The sequence below is a fragment of the Rhea pennata genome, chromosome 8, assembly GCF_028389875.1.
Source record: "Rhea pennata isolate bPtePen1 chromosome 8, bPtePen1.pri, whole genome shotgun sequence".
Classification (NCBI taxonomy): domain Eukaryota; kingdom Metazoa; phylum Chordata; class Aves; order Rheiformes; family Rheidae; genus Rhea; species Rhea pennata.
This window is the reverse complement of record NC_084670.1, coordinates 4,616,679-4,634,727: the sequence shown is the minus strand read 5'-3', so window position 1 is coordinate 4,634,727 and position 18,049 is coordinate 4,616,679. Positions and strand designations below refer to the sequence as shown.

Here is an 18,049-nt window from a genome sequence, read left to right as displayed (position 1 = left end):
AGAAAAACTGAATATAAGGATCTCAGAGTGCAATTAGAATGTGTCTGCTAGTTGTCCCAAAGAGTCTTCCCCACCTGTCTTTTTTGTTTAGTGTATTTAGGTTTTTGTCAGAAGAAAATCCTTTTCAGGCTGGAATTGCATTGCACTGCTGTGCAAGACAATGGGTTTGGGCAAGCAGGAATTTCATAGGGTTTGGATCAAAGGCAGTAATAGTAAAATGTAGCGTATTGTCAGCATTAGGAACTTGAGATTTGCATAGTTGGGTAGATGAAACAGTCTCTGACATATTTCATGTTTTGTGTACATGCAATTAAAGAGCTGTTGAATAAGCGAAATGAGTAAAATGCAGACAGTCTCTGTGAAATGGAGTACACTCAGACTTACTTGGTCACGTGGTTTAAAATGAATCTGCCAGAGAAATCTGCTGTCGTAACTGAGTGACAACAGGTGCAGCTCTTCCTGCACTGCTGTGAACTCGAGCCACCGCTTGCTCTTCGATTCTTTTTAATAAACATTTAACACGGGCAACATCTTGTGCGTTTTATACTCATATGTTTCAAGGCTAAATGACTAGGTGTTTTTTTCAACTATTGCCCAAGAAGAATTCCCTTAGGGTAAATTGCCCCTCCTCTTTTCCCATTTCACCAAAACTGGCAAAATACACCAGGTAGGCAGAGAAACTGGTGTGACAGGTAGTCATCTCTGACCTGTTAGGACCAATGAATAACAGCAGTGTGTAGAACTATAATTTTATTCCATTTAAGAGGTCATGCGTTAACATATATGGCATTAGCTGTAATGGAGCAGAGAATAATTACATATTTTCCTTTTGCTCTATAGCCTTTGCTATATAGGCTTTTCCAGCACTGATGTGCTTTTTAGTTCTTTTTAGTATAAGCTTGGATGGAGGGAGATTGTGTGCTGTTTTGTTCTCTCTGGGACGTTTTTGTAAAAACCACAGATCTGTGACTATGTTAGAGTGGCAAATTGCTTGTTTTTGTAGAAAGCCACAAGACTATGGGATACCTAATTTTGGAGGATGTTGACAGCTTTGTCCAGATGGCAGTATGTGGAGAAGTTCACTTGAGCAGAACCTAGGCCTTGGGTTTCAATTTGAATTCAAAATCTGTTTTAAATTTACAGTCTGCAGAACAAAAGGAAAAACACGTTTGATGTTGTGGAAGTCGCACTCCATTGTTTCAGGTTTTCTTCTTGCTTTCAGAACCTTGTACAGCTTTCTTTGTTCTTAATTGTCAGTCGCTTTAAATAAATCTGGCTGGCATACCACAGAAATCTACTTTGCGCTACTGCACGCTACTCCTTTTGGGGCTTGACTGTCCTCTATCCTAGATTCTGTAAAATCTGGCTTTGAGTACAGTCCTCAGCAGATGCACATGGTTTTAGCTCATCACCACCAGCCGTCTCTCAGCATGGGACCCAGATTGCAAGGACATTGTTTATTTTGTTATTAAACTTAACACTGTTAGTGATGCTTGCAAAATTAATCATGTTTGTGAATTTAAATTCATCTCTGACCTGTTAGGACCAATGAAGCAGATCCTTTTGCTTCAAAAACAAAAGTAAAGATTCCTTCCCTTCAGTGTGATCCTTACAGGGTCCTCCACCTTGAACACTGGTAGCTGACTAATATTCCAGGAGTACTAGTTTTGCACTAACCCTCTTGAATGGAAGGTCAGGTGTAGATGCCATGTAGGCTAGGGTTACTTTTCAGGGAAAAAAAAAATTTTTTAGTGGTTATCCTTGTTGATGGGATAAGTTTTATATTATCCTATAAACAAGACTAGGATAACTTCCAGAAGACCACTGTAGTTACAGAATATCCTCCAAACTGTATTTCTTTGTCAAAGGTAGCAAGTATTCTCCTAGGCAAGGCAGAATCTCTGCAGAGTTGAGACTCCTGTCCTTGCGTTCTTGAACGCTTCTGGAGTGTGAGGAATGATGTGAGCAAAGAAGGACGAAAGAAATATGGAGAAGATGTTTGTGATCTTTATCTTTTAGATACACTCACACAAAAGTGGGGAGCACTGTGTGGTCTTGGTTATCTGCAGACCTTCTCACTGAGGAGTAAAACAGAGAGTGCTCCAAGTGGATAGACTCTGTGGGCAATCATATATCAGCTAAACTTGAGGACCTGTTTGGCCAGGAGTTTAGTTCCCCGAGGTCCTTTTGAAAGTTAGTGGAGATAAACAGTTGCTTGCAGACCGCACCTGGGGAGTTGTGTGTGTTCAGTCACTGCAGAATCCCTGAGGCTCTTGCTTTTCTTCTGAGGGTATACTGTTGGTGAGCTTCTTCAAAATGCTGGAATTCTGGTTGTACAGGACTTTGGCACATCCACAGTTAGTTCGCAGCAAAAGATGTGTAAGAGCTTGAAGCTAGACAATAATAGAATTCGTGGTGTAATACACTCTGCGCAGCCAAATCTGCTTTATAATGAATGTAGCAGGGATTTTTTCTTGAGGCTGTTGGATGCAAGTAGGATCTTATAGTTCTTTGTAGGCTAGAATTGGTAGGAAATTCTCAACATAATCACATTCCTGTTGAAAATATGGTTTAAATTAAAAAAAAATCCATGCAAAAGTGTTGCTTTTTCAGTAGAAATATTCTAAACAAAACACTTTGTTCTGAACCAAGAAAGGAAATTTTTCATTTCATTATATTTAGAATATTTTTGAGGAAAACAGATTCTTCTAATTGACTGTAGTTTAGCCTAGCTAAAGACAGTCTGTGCTACAAGTATCTTCTGAAGTCCATACTAGATAAGGGAGTCAGGAAAGGATTATTGCCTAGATTATTGTCTGTTAACTCAGTGTCTTTGAACACAGTTGATTCTGATAGAGAAATAAGGAGAATGCTTGCCTCTATCCATCTGGTTCATCCAGCTTCAACTAGTGCAAGTTTGGGGTTTTTGACCAAATAATTGGGATAATACTGTCAAATATCCAGTTGAAAAAAAAAGTTAGGAATATACCACAACAAAAAATAGTACTTTTTCCCTTTAATGAGTGTCCGTCATCTCATAAAATTTAAGGCATACTGGTGACAACTGAAATTTTCTAATAGTTGAGGATTTATTTGTAGGGGTAGTGCTTTGGTTCTTCAGTTTCCTTCTTATCAGCACATCCTCCTGGATATAGTTTTTCTGAGTGAAGAGTAATGCTATCACTTTCTCAGGGTGATACACTGGATGAGGATTTCTGTGGCAATTACTGATAAAGTTAATTACATCTATGCCATTGTATTCAAAGGTGAAAAAACATTAAGACAATATTCTCTCTGCAGGCACACACAGCTCTCTAGGATATGCAGATTGAACAACTTGTTGGTAATTATGTCTGCTTTGCATTCCTCTGTTTACACAATTTTTTTCTTTCCAAAAGAGAACACCTAGTCAAGTAAGATTTGTGGCAGGGAATTGAGTTCAACAAATGTAGGTTCTTTTGAATCTTGCAGTGAAATTAATTTGTCATCATGGACGTATCAAAGAAATCCTCGTAATGAATTGAGTTTCTTGAGCAATTATGTCAGAGTTAAAAATGCCTTTCTGCCTATAATACTTTCTCTTAAATATTAAGGTTTTGTAAAAGCTATATTGTTCAATTAAACATGGAAATTTGACTTGGCAATTAAGTAATAACCAGTGCAGAATAAGGAGCTTTAACTCCAGAGAAATTATTTTCAGTGTCTTCTACGTAGTGTTTTACTGAGAACAAGCTTTTTGAGGTACATGCTGTGACCATGAAAATAGAAATCTACCGACATAATGGATTAGTATTTTAGCTCAAATTTGAGGCTGCCCTTCATATCAAAACCTTCCATTTGTAGATATGCTAGTTAGTTCATTTGGGAAGAAATGTTCTTCCGGTTCCTATTTTTTATAATGTATTAAGAATTTAACCAGAAATCAGTTATTTATCCTTTTCTGTGAGCACTGCATTTATGAATCCCATAAAGTAGGATGAAAATGCTCTCGGACCCATCACTATTTTATGTCTAAAACACTTGCTGTCTAACTGTATCCAATAAGAGGACTAAAATGCATCTCAATGCAGTGGATATACTTAGCATGGGCCAGGTCTGTTCCCCATTCGCTCTGTTTCAGGGGGGCTGTCTACGTAATGAGATGTGCCTCCAAGTGAGCTGTATGGCACGACGGAGCTCGGCTGAGGCTTTGATAGATGCTTTTCAAAGTCCAGGAAGGCTGCTCTAGTTTCTCTTCAGATAAGCCTAGCGTCTCAGAGGAAGCTGCTTTGTGGTCTTTAAAAGTGAGAAGCCATGACGTTTAGATGTCATCCTTAGAGCATTTTTCAGGGTGTGGCAATAGTTCCTAGCACTGAGATCTAATTAAAAAAATACATGTTCAGTTCTGATGATAATTTGTTATGATTTGGAATATACTCTATTTGGAAAAGCTCGACGCATTTTTATTTTACTCTTTATGTCTAAATTTTTCATAGAGCAATGAAAGAATCCTTATTTCAGATTTTCTCTCTCTCTTTTTTCCCCCTTTTCCTTTTAATGAGAGGCTTGAGCTGATTTGGGGAAAATGTTTATTTTTTCCAGTATTTTCTTCAGCCTAGCATTCATTTATTCACCCAGTTTTTGTCAGAGGTCCTAATTAGATTTCTGTGTCTGGCTTTTAAATCCTTGGAAATTGGAATTTCTTATGTCAATATTTTCATTGCTCTAGTTACAAGTCATGTGCTTTTCTGTTTTCAAACCAGATGCTGAATTGTAATTATCTGATCTATTCCTCAGCTGTAAAGAGGACAGATTCAGAACTTTCTACCAGAAAAGCAGTGTTTGAACTCTAACCCTGAGTGATCTCCCTCCTTGTTTATAAGGATATAAATTTTCATTTCCATTTCTTTTTTCCTCCAAACATGTAATATTAATCAATTTTCTTGTTAAATGCACCTTTTTAAACATCGGGATTGTCGATAAGGATCATGTGTCCTGTAGTTATAAAAACATGGTCACTCTGAAAGAACAGAATGAAATGAAATGTGCTGCATTTAAAATATACATTTCTGGCCTGGATGATAACATGGGAGTTGAGGGAAGCTCTGTAGTCATGTGCCCTTCTGTTAACATATGTCACACAAGAGGACATGCTCTAAGAACAGTGCCCTTCGCTATCACAGCCCATGGTCATTCTGCCCTTACTTCTGCATCCTTGGCTCTTACCGTAAGCCCCCCAAATCTGACTTCCAGATAGCTTTCCAGCAGTATGAAAAGGCTCTTCCAGTTCTTATTTGGCTGTGTTGCATGTAATGGATCAGTATCTAGAAGCCGTAGCTTTGATTTGTACATAGTAAAGCCTTCTCTTTTTCCATTGTATTTTGTTTGCTGATTTGTTTGCTAGTTTTTGTTAATTCCTATTAAAGGAAATATTAATAGAAAACGATGATGAGGATGTTTACCTGTAAGGCTGGAAAGTGGCAGGCTCCATTCCCTTAGCCACCTGCTTTTCAGCAGAAGATAGACCATATCCTCTACCATTTACTGAATGCTTCTTGCTATTACTATAAAGTAAGAAGCCCTACTTTGCAGAAATGGGAAGGGTACGGTGGGATGCGAAGGTGGCATTCCCAAGTCTACAGGTAGCTGAGATTCTCAGTATTTACCATTATTAGCACGTTTTAATTTATTGATTTTCCAAGTGCAATTAAAAACTGATCTTCTGAGATGTTTCTTAGTGCTCAGACACACAATCTGTTAGCACTGAATGCTCAGGAACATTTTTTATTAAACACGTTTTGGGGAGAGTTGGGGGTTAGGTATGTGGATCATTTAGGGTGGAAAACCTACTCTGACAGACAGTTACTTCTGCAAGTGCTGTTGCCTTTCATTTACGTTCTGCTCCTGAAGCCTGTCCTTGTAATGCACTCCTTCAGTGAAGTTCAACGTCAGCTTATCATGAATGAGACTTGAAACAAGTTAATATTGCACTCAATTACATTGTGGCTAATGTTGTTTCAGTATGTCACTGAACTATCATCAGCTTCTGTTGAAATACAGACCTAATGATAGTGATATACATACTATGCAGAAGCTCTAGAGTTGGATGCATTTTTCCTTTTACGCCTTGACCTGATAAAGGTATTTTGTACTTGCAGGTATTGAAGTAGAGTCATTTAACGTAATCATCAGTGCACACATCATGTCCTTGCAATTCAGCTGGAACATAAGAAATATAAAGTTTTTCTAAGGGCATACTGCGTGCTAAATGCCATTATTTAGGTACAGCCTGGAGAAGTATGAATCTTTTCTTGAGCTGTTGCTGAAGAGCTGTTATGTTCATGCTATGTTGTCTTCTGGGCGTATGCACGGTCTATTATTTCACTGATTTATGCAGAGAAGAGGCCAGACAAGGAGCTGTTTCAACAGAGAAGTATCTTAAACATCAGGTCCTTTCAGAATTTTTCATGACATTCACTCCGAACAGCAGCCATTCTTATTTAAATTTTAGCATTATGTTTGGAATTTGTGTACGGTGAACTAAGAGATCATTTTGCGGTATTTTCTGTCTAGTCACAAATTTAAAAACAAATATGTTCATTTTTCTTATTCTGTGTGTTTATTGTCTCCTTTCTAGATCACTCTGTACATTGGTGTGCAAGTGGACATACACTTCAGATGGAGGTTGGGATGACAGTTTCTGGCAAATGATTGGCTTGGAAGATTTGGTGAAGGATAAATATGAAAAAATAGGTACCTGATTTTTTTTTTTTGTTTTTTTTCTATATTTATTGAGCCCTAGTTCTGTATTATGAATGTCATCAGAAATGTAGCAAGTCTAGATGGAGCTTCAGATGGGTGGATAACAAGGCTGGATACTCATAGATACTAAGTTTTTACTTGTCATTGTCATGAAAAAATATGTTTAAATTTTCCATTTTCTGCCCTTCTGAAACCTCCTAGCTGGTGTTTCAGTACTGCTCAATTTAACAATAGAAGAATAAATGGGAGACTCAGCAACTGATTACATGAAGGAAACACCTGATACTGGCATATTAGATGGCAAGCTACAAAGTGAACCGTAATAGCTTTAACTGTTATTGTTAGCATATTTTGTAACCTGTACCTCCCATATAGAAATTTTCCAAAGAAGTGCTACTTAGGCTTGTTAGTATCTTCATACTGCTTTCTCAGTCTGTTAGAGCCTAAGTTTAATTAGAATGTTAGGCTTGCTAATAGCAATTCCTACAGTAGATATTCATTAAAAGTCCATAATGTTAATATACCAGAAAATTTCCAGGACAACTTTATTAGACTTTCCCTGTTAAGTTAATGGACTTTTAATGGATGTCCTAAGCAGACATGTCATTAACAAGAATATTACCAGACATGAATTAAAATATGTTCATTCATCAAAGTTAATTATCTGAAATTTCCTTTGATTTTTTTTAATGTCTAGCACTTTGAACAAGTTTGTGCAGCAGTTTAAATGCAGCAACCTGAAATGGAAATGGCATAGGGAGGATTGTAATGAAATGAAATATAATGAAATCTATAAACTTTTCCAATCATTACAAGATATAGTGTAAGTTATTTTCAGCTATATAAGATAATTGTATTTGAAAGCTTCCTTGAATAGAATTTCCCCATGCCACTGAAACTGCTTATGGAAAGATATAAACCCGACTAGGAATATTGAGCTTTTAGCTTTCTGAGATTTTAGTTTGAACAGAGTTCCTGTAACATCTACCAGATGTGGCTTTTAGCAAATCTTCAACAAATTAAAATAAGACTTGCAATAAATACCTGTTTTTTACTGGAAAATTGAACATCTCAGCAGCTGATTGTCTAATGGAAGAGTATTTTTAAAATAAATTATTTATGAAATGTAAGCTAAGGATTTAATACAATATTTATATAATGCACTTCAAGGACAGTGGAAAGCAATTTACCATTTTAAATAACTAAACATACATGTTTCTAATGATAAAGTAGCTGTTAATAGAAAGGGTCTTTTGCTGTGATAGAAGCTTCATAATATTTTATATTTTATTTATATATGGCTGCAAATTTAGGAGGACAAAAAAATCATGAGTTTCCAGTATCATGTTTTACATTTTTGTTAAAACAGAATATTCACAAAATAAGCAAATCAGTAAATTGATGTCTATTGACAGGAGTTACTCAGAAGAAAAAGGTAATTTCCTCAATCTCCACAAAGCATCTAGTTCCATGAATGATTGCATCGATTTGCAAGGGACTATCTGTAGAATAACTAGATGTGTCTCAGCTTGAATCAGAGAAGCAGCGTCTGACCTAGAGAATTACAACAAACTGTAGGTTAGAACTTGAAGATTCTGAAGAGCATGTATTTTCATTCACCTTGAAAAGTCTTCTAATTTTCATGTACTTGAACAATTACCTTAGGTATATCCAAATTATAAAACTGTTCATTTTGCATAATAATGCTGAAACCTGGCCTCAGGTAGAATATATGGTTACTTCCATGACCGTTTGTCTAACCTTGCCTCATGCAGCACTTCTTTCATTCCTTCAAATTTTATCTTCTAAGCTGTGCTTATTAGAGCTTCTTGGAAGGGTCCAGCTTTAAAGGGGGACAAAAAGGCACCTAAGCAAACCAAACCTTCCGAAACAAAACTACTCAGCCAGTGTGAGGTTTGTGTTGTATGCTGTGAGAATGCTTTTGTTCTGGCAACTGCAGTTTTACCACTGTCCATGAACATGTGGTGTACTATTCCAAGAAAGTGAGAATGGTAACGCTGTTCCACTGAAAGTTTGGAGGGTTTGTTGGTTTTAATATGAATGTTCAGTGTTGTTTGACTAGGAGAAAGCACATTAATAGGCTCTGTTTTGCCTTATTTCCTTTAAATTAGTCAGGACTGTGTAGACCCACTGACCCTGAAAGTCAGCAGGATTGGTCAAACTGCAGCTGGAACTGTGCAAGACTCCTAGGGACTTTGAAGGTGTCAACACTGGTGATAAGGCAGCACCCCAGCACAGACCTCCTTGCAAGAACCTACCAAGGCTGCACTGAGCACAATGAAAACAGGGTTGCCTCTTGTGCAGACTCGGCTCAGGATATATTTTTAATACAGCTTCAGGGCACTGTCCTGTGAAGTGAACAACCTCAGCTCCCGTTAACTTTGGCACATTATGCAAAAAGCAGGCAATTTGTTTAAGCAATTCAAATGGACATCAAGGCACAGTGTTTGCTTCTATGATACGTATAATAATTTGATATGGCTGACAAAACAGAATTCTAAGCAGTGACCAAAATTTGACTAGCAGATTAAGGAACTCAAGATTACCAGACAGCCTAAGTAGGAGTAGACTGAAAAGAAATTGTACATGATAAAAAGAAAATCTCAATATAAAAAGTAAAAACAAAGCACCTAACAACTTTGAAGAAGTTCTCATTAGAATTTTCTGTTTTGTTCTCATATTCAGCTTGTCCAAGTCCATGTACCTCTGTTCAAGGTTTGTTTACCTCAAATTCTTGCCAGGATGTACTTCAATGCTTGCATGTTCCCATTGGAAAGGTAGATAATGGCATTTACTGTCAAATACCTCTCACAAAATGTTAGGAGAGCTAAGCTCTGGATTATTGTTTCTTGGTAAAAAAAGCAGAACGTCACAAGATAAAAAATAAGCTCAATCTTGTTATTGTTGCAAAATTTACCAGTTTAAATGGGCATACAAAATATGCATTTTTAATCACTGATGAAAGCAGTATTATTTTCAGTTAGAGGAATCTATAGATGAATAGTTATGAATAGTTATAGAAGTTTTTTTGAAGTACGTTTAACTTTCATGACACTGAAAATAATTCAGAAATGCCCTGAGAAAAACTTCTTTAATGTACGTATTTCTTTATTCAGTTAAAATGCACATCATTTTTAAAATGTCTTGCCCTTTAAAAATATATTTACTGTCATCAGAGCAATGCTTGTGGTTTCAGGTAATAGACTTCTCTTAGTTTCGGTTTAACTGAGCAGATGACCTTGTAGTTAAGGGACACCCTCACTTCTGACCTTTAGGATCTTAGACAAGCCTTTCCCACGCTGGCGCGTGGGTTCGACGGTGAAAATTCCAGGCCTTTGACCTTTCACGTTTCTCACAGCAGACAAACCTTGCAGGGAATCCACAGAATAAGTTGTTTGTGGTCCCTTCTGTACCTCATGAATTTACTGATCACATCCGTGAAGGTAAAGATCCGTACCTAGAGATACTGCAAAATTTATTGATCCCATTAATTTGCCCATCAAGAGAGTAGAGGATGACCTGTATTCAAACCCACTGTGGAAGCATTGTGTACTGCAGGCATTAGCATTTATCTGCTGTGGTGGAAGCGCATGATGAGTATCACTTTGTGGTATTATAAAACCTAGAAAGACATTAACAATTCTGTTAAAATTTCATGTACTATAAGCCTCTTAGGGTACTGAAGCATATATTCCATTTGGAGGAAAACAATGCCTGATAAATTTTCACCACAGCCGTCTACTTCAGGGGCTACTTAAGGGACCAAATAATGAGTTTTTATTGAATGGTAATATTTTATGCCAAGTCTTTTTTTTTTCGGTTGAAGATTGCTCATTTGTCTAAGAGAGAGGCACTACAGAATCATTTTTTACTGTTGTTGTAGATCATGTGTGAAGGCTGAAATACTGATATTTTTTAAATGGAAGTTTGTCGCCTTATTTCATCTATGATGGAACTGCACACATTTTATTTATTTTATTTTATTATTTTATTTTATTTGAAACAAGCTTCATACTTTGAAATGCAGCTTTTTAACGTGATAAGGATTTTATAATCCCATTTCCCAGGTTTTTCTAAGTAGGAATTCCGAGCCACATTCTCAAAAGTGAATAGATACACAGCTGATACTTACAGGATTTTTATGAACATTTAAGGTGGAGTTGTTCAAATCTCACAAGTTTTGATGGAAATTAGTTGCCTACATTGAATTTTGAGTGCTTGAAAGTAGTATGCTAATGCAAATAACTGTTGCATGCATAGATGTGTGATACCAGAAGATAGAGTTTTGTACAGAAAAATTATTGACAATCTGTTCATAAAATGATGTACTCTTTCTTAGAATTACTATTCTTTTTCTTCCTGTATGAGTGAATAATCTGGCAATCTGAGTTTTCTTCCTGTTTTCACCCAAAGCTTCTCTACCTCTATTTCACATCTGTAAAACTGTAACTTGGCTTCATTCGGCCGAACTCTTTCATGTTTGGTTTTTGACTTCATAGGTGTTGATGGCATAAGGAAGAACATGTTCTGGTCCTTATACATCCCTGTATTTAAATCATATTCTTGGTCTGTTCCACATGCTTCCTTCTTAGGCACTGTCAAGAAAAATGTTTCCCGTTTTCCACAAATTGTCTCAATCCATCTCCAGTAGGCTTTCTTCTGATTTTTCACTTTAGCACTGCTTTCAGTTCTAAAAGCTTCAACTTGACTTTAAAGTGCATTCATAGTAGTCTTTACTTCCATCTGTAAGTTCAACAGTGACACCCTCCCAATTCTGGCACTCTGTGACTGCACTTTACTGTACAGCCGTTTTTGGCACTCTGTGACCATGCTGTAGTGTGTAGCCCTACCACTTTACAGTCTGCTGATGGTGATTTCTCACTTAATTCTAGGACTGAGAGCTTGATGTTTTCAGGTACCTGCGTGTGTGTACCAGTTATGAATGCTCTGAAGGGAAAGATATGTAGAGTTGTATAGATGTTCTTTTCTAGCGCTCTTTTATTTGCAGCACTGACTTTTAAATTGATAATAAGGAAAACCACGTATGATTTGTGAGTTCGACAGAAGAGCTGGGATTCTCTTGATCAATATTTGCTGTCATTCCTGCTATGGCACAAGTGTTAAAACATGTTGAGTTTTCAAATGTAGATGCAGTCCTGTGCTTCTCTGGGTATTCAGACAAGTGACAAACTAGTAGGTGTCCTGGTGGCTGATTCATGAACATGTTATTATATGAATCATTTATTGTTGCATGACCCAGTCTACTTGCATATCCAGAGTGAAAATAATGATGCTGTAGACCTCAATGTTTGCTGTTAAATATAGTCGTCTTAGGTTTTGTGTTTTGCGAGAAGTAGTCAGTTCCAACATTTGGAAGATCTTCTGCTCATTTATTTAGATTTAGGCTGAAAATGGAAGATTCAGTACAGGGTGGGAGAATTCAAGCAATATTAAATTAGACTACGACAGCTGTGATGGGAATGGTCAGTCTGTCAGTTTTCCCATTTTTTCGTCTCTTCCAAGGCCTTTGATGCCAGATGCTGCAGAGTACATGAAGGATTTTCTAGAAGCTTGAGAGAAAGGATTACGGTTTTTTTGAGGTCAGCTGGGAGCTGCCAGTTCTTCATAAAACTAGATCATAAAAAGGGATTTTAAACACCATGCTTTGCCAGTGGTAGAGAACAGGGAGTAAATAAAAAGAAATTTCTCATATGTACGAGGTCCCTTTATCTGTTTTCTTTTCTCTTTTCCAATCCCTAATAAATTATGATTTTTGTATTATTGTATTACACACAATTTCAAACAAAATAAAAAATATGAATCACAAGATATTTACACTTATGTGCTGTTAGAATCTGTGGAATTTATAGCTGAGTAGTGTTCCAAATATATTGCATCTTTTTGGCTTCCTGTCATTTCAGTCCATCCAAGAGCTGTAGCAGCTATAAAGGAGGTGAAATTGGCACAATGCAAAGAGGTTTCAGGGTGTCTCCTTCCTCAGAGCTTGAGGCACTATTTTGTAATATATGATTCAGCGGTAAAAAGTTAGAGAATTTTTCTCAGAAGAGCAGTGGGGTCCTCATTTTATTTTATTTTTTTCCATCTTGACATCACTGAATTACAGAGTAGATAAAGTTGGAAGGAACCTCTGGAGTTTCCTCTTCTGCTCAAAGCAGGGTCAACTAGAGCAGTTTGCTCAGAGTTATATAGTCAGGTTTTGAACATTTCCAAGGAAGAGACTCCACCACCTGCCTAGGTGGCCTGTTCCTGTATATGACGATCATCACAATAATAATAAAAAAATCTTTCTATTTAAATGAAATTTCCTCTATTTCAATTTGTGCTAACTGCCATGCCACTGGGCATCACTGAAAAGAGCCTGGCTTAGTTTCCTTTACTCCCTTCTGTAAGTATTTATACACATGGATAAGATGCCCTCTGAGCCTTTTCTTCTCCATGCTGAACAGTCGTGGCACTCAGCCTCTCCTCATAGAAGAGATGCTTCATTCTTGTAGTCATTTGCATGGCTGCTTTGCTAGACTCACTCTGGTAAGTCCATATCTCTTACTGGTTGGCCTGCCATGGTGACCTCACCAGTGCTGAGCAGAGGGGAAGGATCACCTCCCTCAACCTTTTGACTATGTTCTTCCCAGTGCATAGAATCATAGAATCAGTATGGTTGGAAGGGACCTCCGGAGATCATCTAGTCCAACCTCCCTGCTCAGCAGGGTCACCTAGAGCATGTTAGACAGGGTTGCATCCAGGAGTGCAACCCAGGACATTGCTGGCCTTCTTAGCCCTAAGGGCACATTGCAAACTCATGTTGAACTTGTCCACTTGTTGTCCAGGTCCTCTTCTGCAAAGCTGCTTTCCAATTGACCAGCCCCGAGCCTATACTGGTGCAAGGAGTTACTCTTCCTTGGTACAGGACTTCACATTTCCCTTTGCTGAACATCATGAGAGTCCTGTCAGCTCATTTCTCCAGCCTGAAATATCCTTTTTCTTTTCAATAACTGCTTTTTAATTGGCTACACTAAACTGCTTCAAAATACAATGGATAGAATAACTCAGGTTTTCTTCCCTAGGTTTCCTGGGTGACAATTTTCCATTCTCCTTCCACTGTAGGAAAAGAGATCCATCAGCCATCCTATTTGTCATCATGCTGAGTTCTTCTGGCAGATGGTACCTTCCCACTTCTCCCTTCTCTCAAATGCAAGAGGTGGGAAGTATTGTGTGCTATTCTTTTGTCCTTGTGGTTCGTCATAGGTTAGGAAACTAATAGTAAAAGCTTGTAGCTTTGAAGAACATCCATTTGCCAGATTTCTGGTCTCAGACTCTCTCTACTTGAGGAATCATCTTTTCTTCTACTCTTTGGCATTGTGTTCATAGTTTTTGCTCAATTGAGACCACTTGAAATTGTGAAATCTTTGCCTTTTCTGTTTAGAATTCTTTCCTTAAAGAGTCAATAAGTAGCATGAAAGGCTGCTCATGCCTTGACAGACTGTGCCATGTTGACAGAGACATTAGATATGGAGGGGAAGGGCTTTAAACAGTCACTCTTCCATCAGCCTTCGGAAGCTGCAATTGCAGAGAGACTGCTTACAATTTTTTGATGCCACGGGCAGTAATTACACTGAATGACTTCTACTAAAGGTTAGGCAAAAAAAATGTAATTTGCCAGGAAGCAATATGAATTTCAGCTCCTTTTTTTTTTTCAATGAAGGTTAATCTGCATTACATGTTGGGGGGGGGGCATTGGGAGATCTTTTTTGATACTTGTTCTTCCTAAATCTGTCGGTCATGATTGCATTCTTTTTAAGTGATTATGTGAGCTCGAGTGATGTTTTAGCTTCCTATTTTGTGAACTTTCTATTCCTGCTAAGTATGGAATCTGGGAGTTCTTTCTACGTTGAGTTTTCATTTTTAGTCATAGCAAAAGCTTTAAGTATAATTACTGTGTCATTGTTTTAGTTTGAAACAAAAGCAGATACAAGAATGTGAGAATCACAGTACTAAAATTTTTCAGGAAATAGAACAATCTAGTTATTCCCAATGTCTGCAGTGTAGTCCTTTATAAGCATAGAGCTTTAGAAGCTTGTCGATTGTTAGTTGCTGTCATTATTTAAATTAAGTATGCTTTATTTTCATCTCAATTTTAACTGCATACTTCTGTCTGCCAAACTGTAGTGAGATGCCTGGCCTGCACAGACTGAAATCTTTCATGTTAAAGAAATACACTGAGCTTCTTGAATTTTTCAAAATTTTCACCAATATTCTTATAAGAACCGTCACATTTCTCAGTCCTTACAGTTGCTTTCCTGACTCACTTTTGAACTCTCTGTAATGCATCAGTATCTTCTCATTATGGATATTAGAACTGGATACTGTTTGAATGTAGTGGGGAATAAGATTGTGCAGGCATCAGAAGCTTAGCTGAAGGATTCAAAAACATTATTTCAATAACTGATTAGGTATTTTTAGTGTATCGTTTCTTTTACTTTTTTAGTCTGTCATTTCATTTTACTCCTTTTTGAAAAAGGAGTAATTATTTCCTCAAAGAAGAGTTGCTATTGCATGAATTATTAATAAACATCCAGTAATAAAAAACATTCTGTTGAGTAATAATCCATAATTAATAGAAATTAAATTGCATGTGCAGTATTGGTGACTTCCTATACCAAACTAGTGTCTGATTACTTGCAGTTGTGACAAGTGTAGCATCACCTCATATACCTTGATGATGCTTGTCAAGCTGCAGTAGTTAGAGAGACTGTTGGGAATATTCTACTGTAAACTGCCAGAAACCTAAAAGATCAGTCTATTGAAGTTATTGTTTGCAAGCAAAAATATGAGGTCAGACAGCTGATACAAAAACATTACATCTAATTACTTAGTAAGGCATCTAAATATATGTATTGTGTATCTATATGTATGTCAACTTAGTGAGTAGTGAACCGTGAGAGATGTTCATTCTGCACTATTTCACTGAAACATAGTTACCAAAACTCAAGTCATGTCCATCAGTGCACAGGCCTAATGATCCAATGATGCAGAATGCTTTTCTTTTTTTCTTTTTTTTTTAGCTTTTACCCAGGAAAGCTTATCATTTTTATATAAAATGGAACTTTTTCAATTGAACAAGAAGGAAATAGTCTTTGTTGAACTAGGCACCTAAGGCCTGCAGACCAATTTACTTTTCGACTTAATGAATCGAGATCTGCCTGCACATAGGTTACTGACTCTTCCAGTATTTAGAAGCCTAATATGTCTGCCTTAAGTAATTGTCTTAAGTGGTTGAGATATAGTTCACCCAAAGGCATAGAGGCTATATAGCAGAGCAGGATGGAAAGGACCCAAATTATATTTCCTCAAGCTACTATATCAGGTCATATAGAGGGATAAATTTTGAACTGAAGAAAGCCAAGTGATCTGATTTTTGTTTTTCTCCATTTTAAGCAAACGGGCCCGTAATACCACAATTAGTTTTGGTTTTCCTGAACAAAAATTCTCAAGTTTTCAGTTGTCAACCAGGAAATTTTAAGGAGGGTATTTTTCCATATTAACACCCACCCCCCCCAAAAAAAAGGCCTATTCTAACACCCTTTAACTACCATACCTTCAGCCCTAAGAAAGAGTGAATATTATGATTTTCTAGTCCACATAGTTATCCTGCTTCTTTCTTCTCTCAGTGATATCCATTTGTGTGGATCAGCTAAGCTTAAAAATTCTAGAATAATCAGCTATACATATTTTAGTTAAATATGAGTATAGTGTGCAACTGGGAGGGGTATTTGGTGATGTACAGTTGGGAGGTTGTTATTTATATAGTATCTAATATTATTTATTCAGATTCCTTGCATATCCCAGACTTCTAGCATTCTGTGGATTACTGTAAAGCACAGAATAAAAACTGGAGATTACCTATGACCTTTGTAATGAACTCAGCATCTAAATCTGCTATGTGAGATGTTAGCAAAAGTTTGGAGAAAATGTTCCACCAAACCCGTAATACTGTGGCTGGGGGGTGGGTGGGGAAAGGGCCTTGCGTTACTTACTGTGGGTTCCACGGGGTAGATGGTACCTCTTTCTACTAAGGTCCTGTTTTCTTTGATGCTTCTTTAGCACCACTTTGTGTAACTGGATGACTTTCTCAATACATGTTATAAACTGTTCATTTGAAGGGATAACTATTTTGTTTATTGTATTTTAAACGAAAATGCATTTAGAACCTCAGGTTTTAGAAGGGATTAAAAAAAGGAGATGGAATTGTATTCTTCATTTGGGTTTCTCTCTGAAGTTGCTGGAATTTAAACAAGGGATTGATAGATCCCTTTAGGTATCAAGTTAATGAAGAAAAGGGACATCACTGGTTTATTCTGTATTTTTACGTACTTGTGCAGCCAAATACAATTACATATGAAATGCAACCAAGTTCTGCATGACAGATTAAAAGCTGGTCTCAAATGAATAAGTCATAGTTGAATCAGCTGGGCTCCCTGCTGCATTCTACTTTTGTTATTTTTAAAAAGGTCTACATGCTAAAAAGTTGGTTCTGTTAAATATTAGTAACAGCGTGTAGTGAGTTCAGGTTACTAAAGTTGAGTGAAGATGTATTGTCTGTCTTGCGTGTCACATCTGGTAAATGGCTAGTTGCAGTGGTAACTGCCGAAAAAGGTAGAGGGTCATTGGTGGCACATAAATTCTTTAAACAAAACCTAATTGTAGCAAATTCTAATATTAGTCTTTGAAGAAAGATAAAAGAGAAGGAAGAGAGAAAGACAGCTTTTTTTCTTTTGTAAACTTACTGCTTTATAGGGGAAAAATAGCTAGAAATAGTGTGTCTCATACAAAATGAAAAACAGTGAAACAGCTGTATGAATATGAAACAGAAAGTTCTCCAGCTTCAGGCATTACAGGTTTGTTTGGTTAGGTCTAATTTTGGAAATCATTTAGTGGAGGTAAATGACTTGCACAGGAGACTACTGTAAACAAAAGACTCGATACATTTACTTTGGCAAGAGTCTTAAGAAGACTCAGTCCTTTCACTGCCTCTTTTATACAGCCTTCTGTAATACTCTCACTGACTGCCTCTGTATGCAGGCAGTTCTTATTTCCCTTCCTCCCTCTCTGACAGCTTCTTTCCCCTGGCAGGTAGGATTTAAGGGTGGCAGCACCTGTTGTTGAATTACTAGTGTGTAGCTGTTCAATAACTCTATTCTTGCAGTAGCTGTACCTTGACTTCTGAAGCCAATGTGTTTTGCTCAAGTAGGAATCTCTTCATTCTCTT

The 18,049-nt window shown here is 37.2% G+C and overlaps 1 protein-coding gene across 6 annotated transcripts in view; it reads left to right on the top strand.

Moving 5' to 3' along the window:
- FGGY (FGGY carbohydrate kinase domain containing) overlaps positions 1-18,049 on the top strand; it is a 152,546-nt gene that overhangs the window by 51,500 nt on the left and 82,997 nt on the right. For all 6 annotated transcript variants that reach the window (XM_062581583.1, XM_062581581.1, XM_062581580.1 and 3 more), the window contains one exon: positions 6,617-6,732. In XM_062581583.1, coding sequence (XP_062437567.1) covers positions 6,617-6,732 — 116 coding nt within the window. The remainder of the gene's footprint in view (positions 1-6,616; positions 6,733-18,049) is intronic.